The sequence below is a fragment of the Vicugna pacos genome, unplaced genomic scaffold (genome assembly GCF_048564905.1).
Source record: "Vicugna pacos unplaced genomic scaffold, VicPac4 scaffold_20, whole genome shotgun sequence".
Taxonomy (NCBI): Eukaryota; Metazoa; Chordata; class Mammalia; order Artiodactyla; family Camelidae; genus Vicugna; species Vicugna pacos.
Genome location: NW_027328741.1, coordinates 76,616,425 through 76,632,669, shown reverse-complemented (window position 1 = coordinate 76,632,669; position 16,245 = coordinate 76,616,425). Strand labels below are relative to the sequence as shown.

The following is a 16,245-nucleotide window of genomic DNA, read 5'->3' as shown; positions in this document are numbered from 1 at the left end:
TAAATGACATACAGGTGCAAAACCACACTTAGCAGCTTCTGAAGGGAAACTCTCCTGTTCTCCCTTGATCGGCTTTCTTCCACGGGATGTAACTGTGCTGCAGCTAAGGCCTGAGCTTTCCGTATGGAGTGAGGGTTTGATATCCAAATTTAGCATAAAACAGTCAGATGGAGAAAATCGAAGATGACAATATATTTTGGGGTTTCATTAGACAAGACATACTATCTGTTAATGGCTCATAAAGCTAATGAAATTGAGTACAGAACATTGCATTTCTTACTTTCTACTGAGAGCTGTCTTCCAACATAAGGTTCTCTGCTTTGGAACTTCAGCTCAGCCACTAGGGCGCCTGTCATTGTGTTGGTGTGATTGCATTTACACAGTGCATGTAATCTGGGCTTCCTTAGCCCCAAACACTCCAGTGCAGAATCATAGGCTGTAGCCATCACTTAGTTATACAAATACTTCTAAAACTATATGATACCAAAAAAAATAAATAAATAAAAATAAAGAGAGAGAGGGAGATTGCCTTTATCAAAGTTCCTTTGGATTTTAACTGCAAAGTGTTGTTGAGCAGCTCTGGTTTCCTTTGGATATGAATATATACATTTCTTTGCATGTAACTTGGATTTCAGGCTTGAACACCAAGCTCTTGTTTTCCATGAGCCACAAAAATCATAGCCAAATGACACACGTATGAAACAGTTTATTCTTTTTATCTGAGACAGAATCCTTGAATTTGGGACTTGAGCTGCGACTTTCCTGTTTGCTCTTCCCACCCCTCTTGTCAACTCACTCCTTTTTCCCACGTGGCCTCCAAGAGGTCATGGTCTCATAGGAGCAGGTGGACAAATACCAGTTGGTCGCCAAGCAGTGCTGCTGTAGATGGAGCCCAGCCAAGAGCTAAAGGACATCATCAGGGAGGACTTCCTGGAAGAAATTGGCTCTACATTCAGTTCTGGGAACAGAGTAAGAGTCAGCCAGGGGAAGGAATCAAGAGGGTGACTCAGGTGGCAGGAGCAGCCCGGGTAGAGGCCTGGAGGCTTGTGGGGTGGGGACTCGGGGAGACTGCCCTGTGTGGTCCAGGGTGGTGGGTGACCCTGCTTTGAAGGACACTGGAGAGGGCCTAGGGGTGGAGGGCTTTGGAGGAGCTTGGTTTTTACTAGAACTGACACAGAAGAGGCAGTGAAGGGTGTCAGCAGGAAGTGACCCTTAGGAGAGCAGCTCTGCCTGTCCTTTTGAGTCCCACCCCTTCATTCTTTTATTCACAACACACGCAATTCTGAGTGTCTAGGGGAGAGGGGGTGGACCCACAGTAGTAAGCAAAATGTACTTGCTTCTTGAGAGCTTAGCAGTGTCAGAAGTTGACTTAGATTAAAATGTTTTATTAACACAGCAGGGCACCTAATCCAAAGTGCGGAGGTTGGAGGGAAGGAAGACTTCCTTGACAAACAGTTAAAATGAGCCTGGAGGCTAGTGGGAAGTAGCAGCAGGTCACGGGGCCCCTGAGGTCACTGGGGACCTGGTACTGAGGTGAGGATGGACAAGCAGGGTCGGGGGTGGGGCTAGAACTCTACCAGGGAGCCTCTGATGGGTTTGAAGTGGGGGAGATGTAATCAAATTTGTGCTTTGGGAAGGCTGCCTTGGCTGTGTGTGTGTGTGTGTGTGTGTGTGTAGCGGGGAAGAGGGGGAGGGTGTCACCAACTGGGAGGGTCATTAGAAGACCATTCACAGGCTCGGAGGCCACCAGTGGGAGAGGGGCGTCGGGACTGCTTGGGGACCGCAGGGGCAGAGTGGATGCCGGGTTTCCTTGTGTGGAGGGCTTGTTAGCGGGGTCGCTCTAGCGACACATTGTGGCTGGAAGTAAACAGATGGAGGCCGCCAGGTGGACTTACCTCTTCTCTCCTTCCCTGCCTTGTGTGATGATCTTAGCTCTGCCAACATATGGAACAGAAGAGCTAAGTTCCAGAGTAGCCCAGGACTTTGCTGGGCTCGTTCAAGTGAGAGCAGATAGGATTTAGGCTTGTGTTGAGATCTGTAAGTTAACTTAGCTAGAAACGTCCTGTCTTTTGGATTTTCATAGGGGTAGTAATTCTTGATAAAGATTGCTTTCTTGGTGAGAGGAATTTTAATACAACTGATGTCTTTCTCAAAAAATATCTTATCTTTTAAGAAATTTAATATTCAAAATAATAGGAATATTTTAAAATGATAAACTAAGGCTTTCGTGTAGTTTCTTTGGTTTCTGAGTTGATGTGTAGGTAGACCCTTTGCATTACATAATAGCACATCTTTGACAGTATTTAAAGAGCTGTTAGTGAGCGCCCCCAATTTGAAAGCATCATTAAAGCTTGCTCTGAAATAGTGAAGTCATATAGGTCTTGTTTGCAGAAGCCAGATATTTGGTTTATAATCTGCAGCATAGCTCCCTTTATAAAATAATAATAGATTCAAAATTAACAAAGTGGAAAATAATTGATTTTTTTAAAAAAATGAAACATAAACTTTCTTGTGCTATTGTTGCAACTGGAAATTTTGAAAAGAAAAATCCTATTGTAATATCATCTAAGTGAAATACATATATGTCTGTCACATTTGAATAGTAACTGCACAGTGGTTTTTGAAGTCAGGATCATTCCAGCTCAGATACTGGCAGTGATGGTTGCTGGTTTTCAATGGAAGAGCCTAAATTTGCTTTCTTAGCTTTATTCTTTCCTTTTCTTTTCTTTTCTTCTCTTTTCTTTTCTTTTCTCTCTCTCTCTCTTTTTTTTTTTTTTGGGTAGTGCGAGGGTTGAGTAGTGCTGTGCCAGCATGATTTGGGGGCAATTTGTGGGCAGATGTCGTGCAGCAGCAGTGAGATATTTCCATGCATTTTACTTTCCGGACATCACCAGGGAACATGTGTGGTTTGTGCCTGCAGGATGGGATGCTGCAGGACTCCCTGGTCCATCAATGTTATGTCTTGGAGCTGCTCCGGTCAGTGAATGATTTTCTGTGGCTTGGAGCTAATGTGGTCTGATGCAGATGATCAGATGTGTAACTAAAGTACTGTTACTTGAAATAAGAGAAAAGCTAGCAAAAATGTCTCTAAAATACAGGATGAGGGAGGAGAATTGGCTGAGCTGCTTGCAGTGGGGAATATTCTCAGGTGACTCCCTCACTTTGTCTCCTGTCACTATCCCCCACAGCCCTGCATGGCAGTCCTACTGAAGCAACCATGCACTTTCTCAGAAACGCGCTGAATTTCCTTGTGCCTCTGATTGTTCACCTTTTTTTTTTGAAAGCACATCTTGCCCTTTGCTTAAATGCCATCCCTGCTAGCCACCACTTACACTCATTCTTCTGGACCTCGTCCATATATAGCTGCTGAATGAAAGAACAAAATGTAGTATCTCCATTTAGTGGAATATTATTCAGACATAAGAGTGAATAAAAAAGAAAAAATAAATAAAGGGGAATATGAAAAAAGCCATCTGCTCTGGGTAGTCCACCCTGACTGCTCAACCCGGCCTTTTCCCTTTGAAACCCCACCCCTTATACCCCACTCTACTATTTTTGATAGTATTTACCACCTTCTAATAAAGTTTAACATTTTCAGAAAAAAAGAGACATGCTGATACCACTTCAACATGGGAAAGCCTTGATAACAGCACGTTAACTGAAAGGAACCAGACACAAACGGCCACATATTGTTGATTTCAGTGATCTTAGAAATGCCCAGAATTGGCTCATGCAGTGGCAGAGAGCAGATGATGGTTGCAAGGGGCTGGGTGGAGGGGGGTTGTGGAGTGACTGCTAGTGACAGGGGTGTTCTATTGGGGTGATGAAGTGTTCTGGAAATAGATGGTGGTGAGGGCTGCACAACCGTGAGTGTGCAGAAGACTGCTGAGCGCTGTCTCTGGGAGTGCTTGTTGTTGGGGCGGCTTTATTTTGTTCTCAACCTGTAATGTGAAGGGTCATCTTGTGCTGAGACCATTCAACTCCTGTGAGTGGTAAGGCTAAGAGACTTTGCAGAGTCATGTTTCTTTTTTCCCCCTTGCTGAGTGTAGGCAAAAATGGTTTAAGCCTGAGAAAGTGCTCCATATGCAGAAATGTCTTTCAGTTTTGGCTGGTGTAAAAATCTTGTGAGCTTTTTAATCATTTAGGACAGTCTGTAGGGGGAAACAGCCTGTGAAGCCTGGGTGAGACTTGGAAGAGCCGCGCTACCCTCCCAGACACGGGTGGGGATTTCACCCCCATTCAGGCAGTGAAGGGCCAAGACCCGTGAGAGGAGTTGACAGTCATGAATATTTATGTGTATCCGCTGCTTCATCTTGGATATTAATTTCTAGCTGAGTCATTTTGTGGCGGCAGCCTCATCCTACATCAGGAATTTATAGTATCTGCTCTTTGAGGTGAAGAGCTGACAGACTTGATTATTTAACAGTCTATCTTGTATTGATATCTCAGATTCCTTTGTCAATCGCAAAACAGCAGAAATACAGACGTCCTTTAATGCCGATGTGACCTGGAGCAGGTTTAGTTTCTGTACCTCAGTGACCTTATCTGCGTGTGGGGAAGATGATAACAGTGCTTCCCTCAGAGGGGCTGGTGAGAGGAGACTGAGAAGCACAAATGGAAGACTTACACGAGATGCTCATGAATGACAAAATTTAGTGCTCTCATCCTGGTGAGGCCTCAGGGGCAGAGATGTCAGAACAGAGCAGTCCTAGCCGGAGTTCGATCCGCATTGGCAGGTTTTATGATCACTATCACCACTGTGGGTTATCAGGTAGTTTTAAGACTTGGTAATATGAATTCATGAATAATGTTAAAGACTAGACAACTCAGATCCGGTTTACATAGTTCTCAAGATTTCCTGTGAGAAATGGATATTTTTTCCCCATCTTAAATCTGAGTGGATTCTCTAAAAAAATTCTGTAGTCCTCCATCTTTTTCCTTTAATTCTCCTTTTTTTTAAATAAAAGTTTTTTAAATGGAGTTACTGGGGCTGAACTGAGGGGCTCATGCTTGCTGAGCACATACTCTCACAACTGAGGTATACTCTCCCCCATAATTTTTTTAAACTTTACTTTCTTAGTATTCAGAGGTTAGAGGCCTCTAATTCTTTTTTTGGAGACTTGTCCATAAACCGGTAAATCTAAAATTAATGGACAAAATTTGGTTTATTAAAAAAATCATTAGAACTTTTATCAATCCATTCAAAAGGAAATGCTTATTGAGTTAAAATGTTTCTCCTTTATGGTGATTTCTAATTTTTGGTCTAGCTTAACTTATTAAAAGTAATCCTCATCATCATAATGACCAAGCTTGCTGTGAGTGGACACCTACCAAAGGCTAAACTGTTTTTCTCATATTTTACTTCAAAGCAGGTGTTTGACGGTAGGTATCAATGTCTCCTTTTTGCAGCTGAGGGATTGAGAGGTGGGCAGCTTGTCCCAAATCAAACGCAGCTGGCGGTGCCTAGCTCGGTGCTGGAACCCAGGCTGCACAGGATGCATTCTCAATTTCTCCTCTGATCAGCCTCCCGTTGAGTGGTTTCCCGAACTCCTGTGAGTCCATAAATGACCGATTTTGGCGATCTCAGCCTGATGAGGCCTTCAAAGGAGAGACACCAGTGAGAATGTGAGACAGAGTGGCATAAATTAAAATTGTACATTTTCACAAATGTTGCATTCTCAGGTAATGACTTAAATAGTTTATGTTTTCTTTATATTAGTGCTATGTAAGCACTAAAAACAAAACATTAAAAATGATTATAGTGCAAAATAGGAGTGGGCTTTGAAAGTCCAATCATTGCTAATGATGTTGCTTGTTTTTCTCTAGTGGTGCTTATTGACAGAATAATTTACAATGACTGAATTTGTTTTATGTATGTAGTCTTAGTATGGAGGAAAAGTTTGTCAGTGCATATTGAAAGTAAAATCTTTACTCTTTTCTTTCCTGATGATAAATATGTACGTTGTTTCCATGGCTTAAGTATATTTCCTCATTTGTGAAATTTGAGTGATGCCGTTTACCATGTCTGACTGTGAGAGGTAGACGCCTTGTATACAAAGCATCCAAGAGCTGCTTAGTAAAAATGTGCTGTCACAATGACAGATAGTTTAGAAGGATCAACTGTGAATACTAAAGAGGGTGGCTTGTTTCTGATGCATATTCAATATGGATATATATGTATATGGCTTAAAGTAACAAGGATTCAGGGTTTTGTGTGTGTGTGTGCGTGCAGTATGAAGTTTTAATGAAATCTGTATCATTCTATTGAGACAGGGACTAGTTAAATTGACTTAAGCAGACGACCTTGAAGATTATTTACACAGAATGTGTATTGTTACAACTCAGTGTTCATGCTGCCGTGTAACTATACACTCAGACATTTAAATTCGTAGGACTCTGACCAGAAGCATTAAGTTTAGAAAAATCCACATTGATCATTTTCAGGGAATAAGCTTCTCTCTTTTGTGATTAAAGAAAATTTTGATTTATTTTTCTGCACTCTTAATAGGTTTTAAAATATCAAAACATTGATTTGACATGTCAGATTTTTTAATAGAAAAAAGCTCATGCTGTTTTAATATGTAAATAAATGTTTTTGTATTTCAATACACTTCTATGATTTCCTGGCTCTTTGAGAAGTATTTTGCAAGATACTTAGATTACCTCCTGTTGGAAAAATACAGACATGACTTTTATGAATATAGGCCTAGTACAGGTCTGTTGGTTTTTGCTACAGTGCAAGACATGAGGACTAGGAGAGCAGTATGTGCTACATAAGCTTTTAGTTATCTGATTCTTGTTTCTGATCCACAGGCAATTTTTGTGTTGCACCTTTCCAGGCAACCAGGAAGGCCTTTTAAGCCATAGGTGGCGCTGTTGCACCTTCTTACAGTCTTAACTTTCCTGTTTGTAAAGGAAGTCTTAAACAACGTTTTTTGTTTTTTTTTTTTTTTTTGATTCCTTTGCTTAGTGCTTCAGGGTAGCACAATGTCCATTATGTCTGACTACCTGGAAATATTATTCTGCTTATGTCTTAGTTTTATTCTATCATCTCACTGTGAACATTTCAGACTTCCTGTGCAAACAGTTGCAACATCGGACTTTTCTTGCAGTGTTAGAAACCAGTGAGCCGGGATTTTATAAAAGAGCTAGAAGCGGCCTCTGGAGCACCTTAAAGCTGAAAAGTGTACTGAGTTCCCTAAGTATTATCCCCACCGCTGTGTGTCAATGGGTGGTAGGAGATTTGGTACATATACAAAGGGGTGTGGTGTTTTGACTTGGGTTTGCGTGCACGCGCTGCCACTGAGCTATGTGATCCTGAGTCAGTTCTTTCTGAGTTTTTCCCTCGTCTGTGAGATGGGGACACTCATTTCTGCTTTGTAGAATTGTGAGAATTAGAAATTATGTAAAGTGTTTAGCACAGTGTGTATGACAAGAGGGCTCATAATCTTAACTGCTGTTTGGTGTGAAGCCATCATTTGATAGTCTTTGGCAATTACTGAGAAACAGGAAAATAAGAAAAGCTGGTTTTATGATGAAAGATATTTGAGGAGGTTCCATAGTTCCTATACACATAATTTAGCATCAGCAGAGTCAGGACAGTTAGACAGTCGCCCTGAACCAATGTTAAGCCACAGAATTTTTGTTACTTCATATATGTTGGGGCTTAAGGGGACCCAATACTTATACACATGTTGTGTCCAGCAGCCAACTGAGAGATGACTAAGAAGAACAGGCAGGCGATAAATGTCTCCTTTATTACTGATGAAGCCACGTTCTCCATGAAATTCAGGGCTGTGGGAGAGTGAGTGTCATGACACTATGTCCCAGAATTAGAGACTTACGCAGTCCCAGGTAACTCTGGGCCACAGCGAGCATTCCCTTGAGAGATTCTGACCCATAATGCACAGGACTGTCTTGCCATGGAACTGAGCATCCCGGGTGCTTCCTAAGGGTGGCCAACACTGGAGGGGAAGGAAAGCTTTCATATGCCCTGCTTGTCTCCCCGGACTCACACCTCAATCTGTTAGTGTGAGGAGGGCTAGCCGTGGGCCAGTGGTCAGGGGTGTGAAGGGAGAAGCAGTCTCCCATGGACCAGAGGAGTGGGGAGGAGGGAATCCCCCCTCAGTTTAAACAGGTGGTGGCTTGAAACAGAAGGGTGCTCCTCAAGAATTTATAAGAGGGGAAATAAGGATTTCCTTTGGGACTCAGAATAGTCATGAAACACAGAAGATGATTAGATGGGAGACTTGTAAATCACTTTCTTATTAAATTGAAATTTGTTGGGCACCAAAAATGTGCTACATTCTTTTCTGAGAGTTTTACAGAAATGAATCCTCCAATTTTCACAAGTGAGTAAGAAAGATTTGATTGTTATCCCAGGTTTACAGTGTGGAAATTGAGGCACACAGAGGGTAAGTAATTTGGCCAAGGTAACAGAGCTAGTAAGTGGCAGAGCTGGGATTTAAATCCTGGCTATCTGGTTTCCAGGCTCCCAGGGATGGGCTTTGGGTGTTTACAGGTATCTGCATCCCTGGATCTCTGTACCTCTGCATCAGTTAGACCAGAAAGGACAGGGAAAGTGGAGTTATACAGGTGCTCACTGTCGTGTCTCAGCCACTGTCCATGGAGTGTGCCCCGTGATTGGCATTAATTGTTTTCCAGGCAGTAGATCTGTTCTTATAACAGAAATTTAGTCCATTGAGTTAATCTAGAAACCCTTCCTGCTCTGCTTCTGTCCACGCTTGCCATGTGACTGCCTGCCCGAGATTGGGCCGTGGAGGAGAATCTGTACTCATGGTTGAACTCTGATATTTCAATCTGGTTTGTAGTTTCACATCTCCTGTTACATTAATAAATTAAATTTCTGGTTTTCTTGCATCAGTGTGTCATTAGTTTGCTTAATGTGAAACCAGTCCATGGGAGCCCAGGGGTGCTGAGGGTATAATTTCTGAGCATGTGGCATTTCTACCCGTGCAGAAATGGCTGGAGGATGTCCACCTTCCTCACTGATTTCTCCCAGCAGCAGGGTCCTCTCCCACCCCCGGATGTGAGGATGGGATCTCTCTGAGTAGGCCATTCAGAGGCCGAGTCCACCAATCAGATGAAGTACCTGGAAGTGGGTTTAATAGAAGAAAAGGGCTTCCAGGTAGTCCGATGGGCTGTTTGAGTCCGTTTGGTGAAAAGATGTCCACTGTCTGTGGTTGAGCTGCTTCTTTGCTGTTTAAAAGTCTGTATTACATGAAGGGATTTTAAAAAGCAGAAAGGTGTGATTTCAGGTGGTACATCCGCACCGGTGAGTAGTGCTGGATGACCGCCTGTGTGAGGAATAGACAGTCTTACAAACTTCATAAAACAGCTTTTAAAGCTCTTCCATCTGAGTGCACTTCGTATGGGGTCCAGTTCATGACTGGTCGCGCTGAGAGGGCACGTAACTGATGATGGCAGAAAGGACACGGAGGCATCAAAAAGGTCCCAGACATATTCTGTGTTTAGAGGATGGGGCACAGAGTAATATATTTGAGCTGGTTTTTCATTGAACACTTTTGAGTATTTTCTAGGACTCCCCAATCCCCCATGGTTCCATGCAGCTGGGTGTCCCCTCAGTGCAGCTCTGTCAGCGCTTGCCCTGGGCTGACGCGGTGTCACGGGGAGCAGGACGGTCAGTGTCCCCGGCTCCTCCGAGCTCCGTCTCCTCATCCGCAGAGCCGGGTTTCTCATCCGTGTCTACTTAGTAGGATTGCTGAGAATCACACGTGATGGTTGTCAGGTGTGATTTGTGGTTGTCTCTGTGATTGGCGTATAGTCAATATTTGATAGAAACACTTGTTTTTTATTATAATTGTGGCTCCTAGATTGCAGTGGTTTTTAGTCTGCATTTATTTTTTTATATAAATTTATTCTTATTTTTAAGTAAGCACTTGTATTTATTTATTTTCATGAAGGTACTGGGGATTGAAGCCAGGAACATGTGCGTGCACAACAGGTGCTCTACAATGGAGTAATACCCACCCTCCTTGTCTGCACTTAAAAATAAATATTTCAATGCACAAAATATTTCTTAAACACCATCATGGGTCCTATTTTCTGCATAGACAATTGAATACATATGCCATCTCAATAAGAATAAATGTCATAGGGACATACCTTTCTAAATCTGTTTACGTGTTTTAAAACGATCATAGCTAGTGAAAAACACGAGTCTTGGATCCACTACTTCTTAGGGTCTGCTTTGCCATCATGGGGAATTACATTCTACAGAGAAGGCTAATTGGATCTCATTGATATTTGGATGATTTTGCAATGTTCAAGGCTTTCAAAAGCTGACCGTTTTGTATTTTAAACTAACTACAAAGTTATCTTCTAGAAGTTGTAAGTCCTTAGCTTGTGAAGTGCCCAGTAATTCAGTTTGTATATGTCTGTGTCTCTGTGAACGTGTATGTGTGTGATTTCAGGAATGTAGCAATAAGTTCCATATAGCCTTCTGAAATCTTTCTCCTCCAGTTCAAGGTGTAGGTATATATTTACACAAATAAATTGATACTCTTTTGTGATTTGGCATATTGGTGGGAATAAGAGGTTCTCATAATTGTTTCAGAAGGTTTGGGGAGCATGAGCTTAGAAAATGGGAGGAGATAGAGGCAGGGAGGTTCTTTAAACTTTGTGCAAGATGAGAAACAGTAGCTTTTCTTTTTTCTTCTAAAGCAAACTGGCACTGAATTGTAACATACTAATACTCAGAATTGCTTTTCTGATCAGAGGCAAGTGCCTCAGATTTTTCAAGGCAACATGAATGATGAAATGTGTTTTAGCAGTTATCTTTAAAAGTAGTTTTATTTTTCAAGTATAAGTCTATAGACTGTTCTTTTTTTCCAGCTGTACAAGAATTTCTCATTGATCCAGGTACGTGATCAATGTGTTTAGTTTCTTTGGGTTATTTATTTTTTTTAAGTGCTTGATTCATTCTGGTGTGAATGAATGTTTAAAATTTCTGGATTTTGATCTTTAAAACTTGCTGATTTATCAGAACTGCAAAAAACCTGATGTTTGTTCCTTGTTTGGTGGGGCAACTTATTGATTTATGTTGTCTGTTATAGAGGGAAATTCTTCCTCTAGCCTGTAGATAATTAAGTGAATGGTTTGCAGTGTGCCTTAAAAATTATTTGAATGCATTGAGCATGTTTGTCCAGTGAATTTTGGATTGAGTCATAATAATGACTTTGCTTTGATTCTGTGGCTTTTGTCCTCTCCACAAGAATTTGAATTCTCTGTTGCATTTTGTATTCGTGTTCTTAACAGGGGAAGGAATTTTGCATTTTTTACAGAGGTGGGTTTTCCTATCCCCTCTGAATTCCTTCTGTAATTGATACAGCGAAAATCTGTTATTGCAGTGCTTAATTATTTCATAAAAAATTTTTTGGCTTAATCAGAAACAATGACCAAGAATGATAATAAAAAATACGAAAACCTTCCTTCCTTTGAAGAATAGAAATGAGGTGGTCAGGCTCACGCATGCTTTGTACCTGACACACTTACTCTCATGTCATTGTGTATCATGAGTCGGAGATGGAGTTGCTTCAGGTTTATAGATTTTTGTTTTAACATTTGTGTTGAATTCATTCTCTAGGCATGATGATTCCTGTTGCCTTTGTGGAAAGTGTAGATGAAGGGAAACAAATGCTTTGTTTTGTTTTCAGGAGGCCTGAGATGCTGATGAGAAAAGAGTAGAGGGTGGGCTGAGGAAAATAGTGACAGACCCTCACCTCCAGGCTGAAATTGATGAACAAAGAAATCAATTAAGTGTATTGGTATTTGACTAATAGAAGTCAGACAGCCCAGACTGTCTAGTTATGCCCAAAGGAAAGTACTGAATTCACCTGCAGAATTAGGTGCTTTACCATGTAGAAGCAGCTTAGAGCAATCAGAAAAATCAGTCTTATGATGAGATATAAAAAGAATATAATATCTTTTATTTCTGAAACTTTTCTACATTAAGTTGTGTAGAGCTAAAATTAAGTTTCAAGCACCAGGAGTTAAGCGTTTAGGTGGTTCTGTGGGATCGTTATTCAGGGATGTGTCTAGACCCTGCTGGAGTGGCCGAAGCTGGCAGGAAAAGATCCAGAGCCAGGATTTTTCATCCTAGGATGTCCTCCATAATGGTTCCATGTGGGAGCCCATGATTGAGTTAACAAGTTGTAACACATCCCAGCTGCCTGTCAACTTTAAGAAGAAAAAGTGTGCTTATTAACTGCTTTAAAGCAAACACCTGTGCATCCTCACTCCTGTCTCCTTGCCATAAAAAGCAGAGACAATGCCTTGCTTGCATATTTGAGGTTATAGATAGCACACTGCTAATTGCACAGCAATGACCCAGGCCCTCATCTATAAACGCCAGGCCTGCGTGGTGTTAGATAGTCTATTATCCCCAAAACAGGGACCAGGCTGGTCTGGTGGTCTGCTTTGTAATGAACATGTCTAAAAAATGTATCTTGTTCCCCTCAGCCCATGACTTCCCTAAAGGTAAACTAAGCCTTAGTACTCATGGTGGAGTCTACAATCTCTGTCTCATCCCTTCTTTCCCCAAGTTCCTGCCTACTATCTCACAACTGTTATTGACTTTTTACTTTGATTATACACAATAAATATGGGAGCATTTGAGAGACTCGTGGATTTGGCTCCCTAATCCCTCTCGCTTTCTTTCCTTTTTCCGCAGTCTTGAGAAATTCATTCCGTGTCGGTAAGATTTCCGCCAGCCAGAACCCACAGTTCCAGGTGAGAAGGATGCAGGCTTTATCCCTCCTACCCGAGGGAGAGAGAGGAGATAATTGAGATATGCTCCCCTGTGGTCCCTTCCTGCCCCAGGGCCACTCCAGTTCACCTGCAGCCTTCTGGCCTCTGCTCACAGGGCCTCTGTCCCAGGATTGACCGCAGCCTTTTATTCCCTTGTCAACATTCCCTGTGCCTTTCAGAGGTTGCTCTCTTCTCTGCAATTCAACCCTGGCAGATGTGATGGTGGTCAGCGTGCTGATGGGCAGTTACTTGGGGACTCCCAGGAGCCATGCTGATTCTCCTGAGTCATTCGGGGTTACAGAACTGTCAAGCACTGCAGGAAGCCCATTCACGTGAGTTCAACACAGCATTACATCACTTTCATTTTATTTTTGAATTTTCAGTGGAGAAATTATTTGTAGCACACTGTTCTAGATTTTAGGCCGCCTGCTTTCCTCACCACCATTTCCTTGTTGGCTCTGGTGCTTGTTTTAAGAACCAGGTTTCTTCTCTGGTCATTTGTAGCAGCTGGGCTTGCCGAATCCTTGATTTGCATTTGAAGCAGAATGCTTCTTCGTGATGTCAAACTGATTTTCCTTGTCATGTCTGAATATTTCTTGTACACTCAGCAACAGTTTCAAGTGAAATGCTCTTGTCCAATTTCGGTTAACTAATATCTGCTGATCTCCTGCTTTCATGCTGAGGGCAGTTTCTTCTTCCTGTAATAAATGTTAGCAATTTGTATTTACTATGGAAGGTACTAATCCGAGGTGCTTTTGTTCTTAACAGTTTTAATACAAATCACCCATTAAAATGTACAGCGGATTTTACTCTATGCCCAGAAATGTGCATCCCAGTCAATCTTAGAATATTTTCTTCCCCCCAACAGGAAACCCAGTACGCATAAGCAGACATTATCAACTTCCCCATCCTCCCCAAGCCCCAGGGAGCCACTCTTCTGTCTCTGTGGATTTGCCTGTGCTGAACATTTCATGCAAATCGAGTCACTTCATGTAAGTGGAACCGTCTATTTTGACTGACTTCTTTCACACTGAGTAACGTTTTCAATGTTTGTCCACGTTGTGGCCTGGGTCAGTACTCTATGCTTTGCTATTGCTGAATAATATTTCACTGTATGGCTGGGCCCCTTTGTTTACCCATTCATCACGTGATAGACATTTGGGTTGTTTCTGTTTTTTGGCTCTGAAAATTAATGGCGAAAAGTAATGGTGAATATTCCTGTAGGAGTTTTTATGTTAACATTTGTTTTCAGTTCTCTTACTTGTGTGCCCAGGAAGCAGAATTGCTGGATCATTCAGAAGCCAAATGTTCAACTCTCTGAGGACGTGCCAGGATGTTTTCCAAAGTGGTCACGCTGTGTTACATCCTCACCAGCAATGGCTGCGGGCTCCGCTTCCTCTGTGTCCTCATTAGTGCTTGTTAAGCTTTTTTTGATTTTAACCTATTGTAGTGAATGTGAAGCGGTTTCTCCTAGTTGTTTTGACTTGATTTCCTTTAGAGCTAATGTTATTGAACACCGTTTCATTGTGCTTATTGGCCATTTGTATATTTTCCTTGAAAAATATCTTTTCAGATTCTTTTTTCATTTTTTAATTGAGTTGCCTTTTTATTGTTGAGCTGTGGAATTTTTTTTTTGATACACAAATTCCTTACCAGATAAATGATTTGAAAAAATTTTCTCCTGAGTGTTGTTTTTTCACTTTCTGGATGGTGTTTTTTGAAGCAAAGTTTTAAAGTTTAATGAACTCCAATTTATCTCTGTTTTCATTTTTCCTTGTGCTTTTGGGGTAATATTTAATATCTGATGTATTTTATTAAAACTTGTATATATAAAATAACTTAATTCTTAGGACCGTTCTAGGAGATGGGTGCGGTGGTTGTCCCCAGTCTATGCATCGGAGACTGAGATGCAGAGAATTTGACTGACATATTAGTGTCAAAGCTACCCAGTGCTGTGGGAATTCAGACCCTCATGTTTTTCCCTAGCATCTGAGCTCAACACCACCATGCTCCAATCTTTCCAGGAAACGTTAATGAAAAAATCTTTACTTTTTTGATTTCTTGTTAGATTTTTTTCTTATTGGGGACCTCAAATTCTCATTTTCTTTTCGGATATCAGTGTCGATTTATTTTAGGTCTCATGTAGGGAGAAGCATTGCTATCAGTTAACTTCTTTATTACTCACTCTCCAGTGATGATTGTTGCTAGTTGATCTAATCAAGTCATGCTTAAGTCTTTCCTGCTCATGACACTAACAGCAGAGTCATGACTTATAGAATGCTCATAGAAGAAAGTACTTGATTGATTTTATTTTGCCAACCAATCAAACCAATCAAATAAAACCCTGGTGTTGACACAGACTATAAGCCCTCCAAAATAGGGTCACTGTCTTCATTGTGTTTCATTTGTTGGGTCACAGTGTCTGGATAGTGCCTTGCTGTCCAGCAGTTTTGTGAGGATACGGTGCTCGTGAATCATTGTAAGGACAGAATTTTGACAACAGACTGTGTTGTTCATTTCACGACGGAAAAGGTAATATAGAATTACTGTTCAGATCTGTTTTAAAATTAAGCTTTGAATTTTGAGAATAGTTCAAGAAGCCATACAAAGCTCTTTTTCACTAATTTTAGATCTATCTTAGACACATTATGTTTACATAGCAGAGTAACTTATCAAGTAGATTTGACAAAGGAGTGTTATATTGATTATTTGTTTTAGTTGAAATATTCTACCAGGGATAAAGTCATAAGTGCCCATAAATGAACAAATATATTTGTATTTAAATGCAACATGGGAGCAGACTACATATGTTTCTATATAATATATATGACTGTGTGTTTTAATCTTTCTGTCAGTGTTTTAATAGTTTTTCAGCAATTTTGTAACTTTAGAATTCTTCTAAAAAAATCACCCCCAATTCTAGTGCAGTTTGTACTGTGTATCCTGTCTTATGCATGGGATTCCACTGTCCCCTCAGTGAGGAATTTCCTCTCCTATTGTGTTAGGAGCAGAGTTAAAGGAACTGTGATTTCTAGGCCTTTGCTCTCCATGTGTTTGCAGTTGGCTCTCAGTCACGATTTTCCCTTTCCAGAGTTTTCATTGTTAAATTAGAATTTCTGAAAATAACTATTAATATGTTGCATTGGTCTCCCTAGAAACTTGACGTCTTTGTGCTTTTCAGCTTTCAATTTATGAAAAATGCAAATGCACTCTTGTTTTTAAGTTGTCCTTTTTCAATAGATATTTATCTCTTAATTGATAGAATAATTTTTCCCAATGAATGAATTGGTGTGCATGTTTTAAAGGATAACTTACTTTTTATTTTTCTTATTGTAACAGTAATATTCATTGTAGAGAATTTAGTAAATAAGGATTAACACAGTAATAACTTCACAATGGCCTCTAATCTCACCTGGAGATACAGTTGTAAGGTTTGAAATTGAGAATTATAAGTCC

The 16,245-nt window shown here is 40.9% G+C and overlaps 1 protein-coding gene across 1 annotated transcript in view; it reads left to right on the top strand.

Moving 5' to 3' along the window:
- LOC140694020 (uncharacterized) overlaps positions 1–14,329 on the top strand; it is a 36,049-nt gene extending 21,720 nt beyond the window's left edge. Inside the window, exons 6-10 of the mRNA XM_072957509.1 lie at positions 10,876–10,902; positions 12,713–12,771; positions 13,004–13,121; positions 13,658–13,781; positions 14,063–14,329. Coding sequence (XP_072813610.1) covers positions 10,876–10,902; positions 12,713–12,771; positions 13,004–13,009 — 92 coding nt within the window. The 3' untranslated portion in view covers positions 13,010–13,121; positions 13,658–13,781; positions 14,063–14,329. The remainder of the gene's footprint in view (positions 1–10,875; positions 10,903–12,712; positions 12,772–13,003; positions 13,122–13,657; positions 13,782–14,062) is intronic.
- Positions 14,330–16,245: the final 1,916 nt, after the last annotated feature.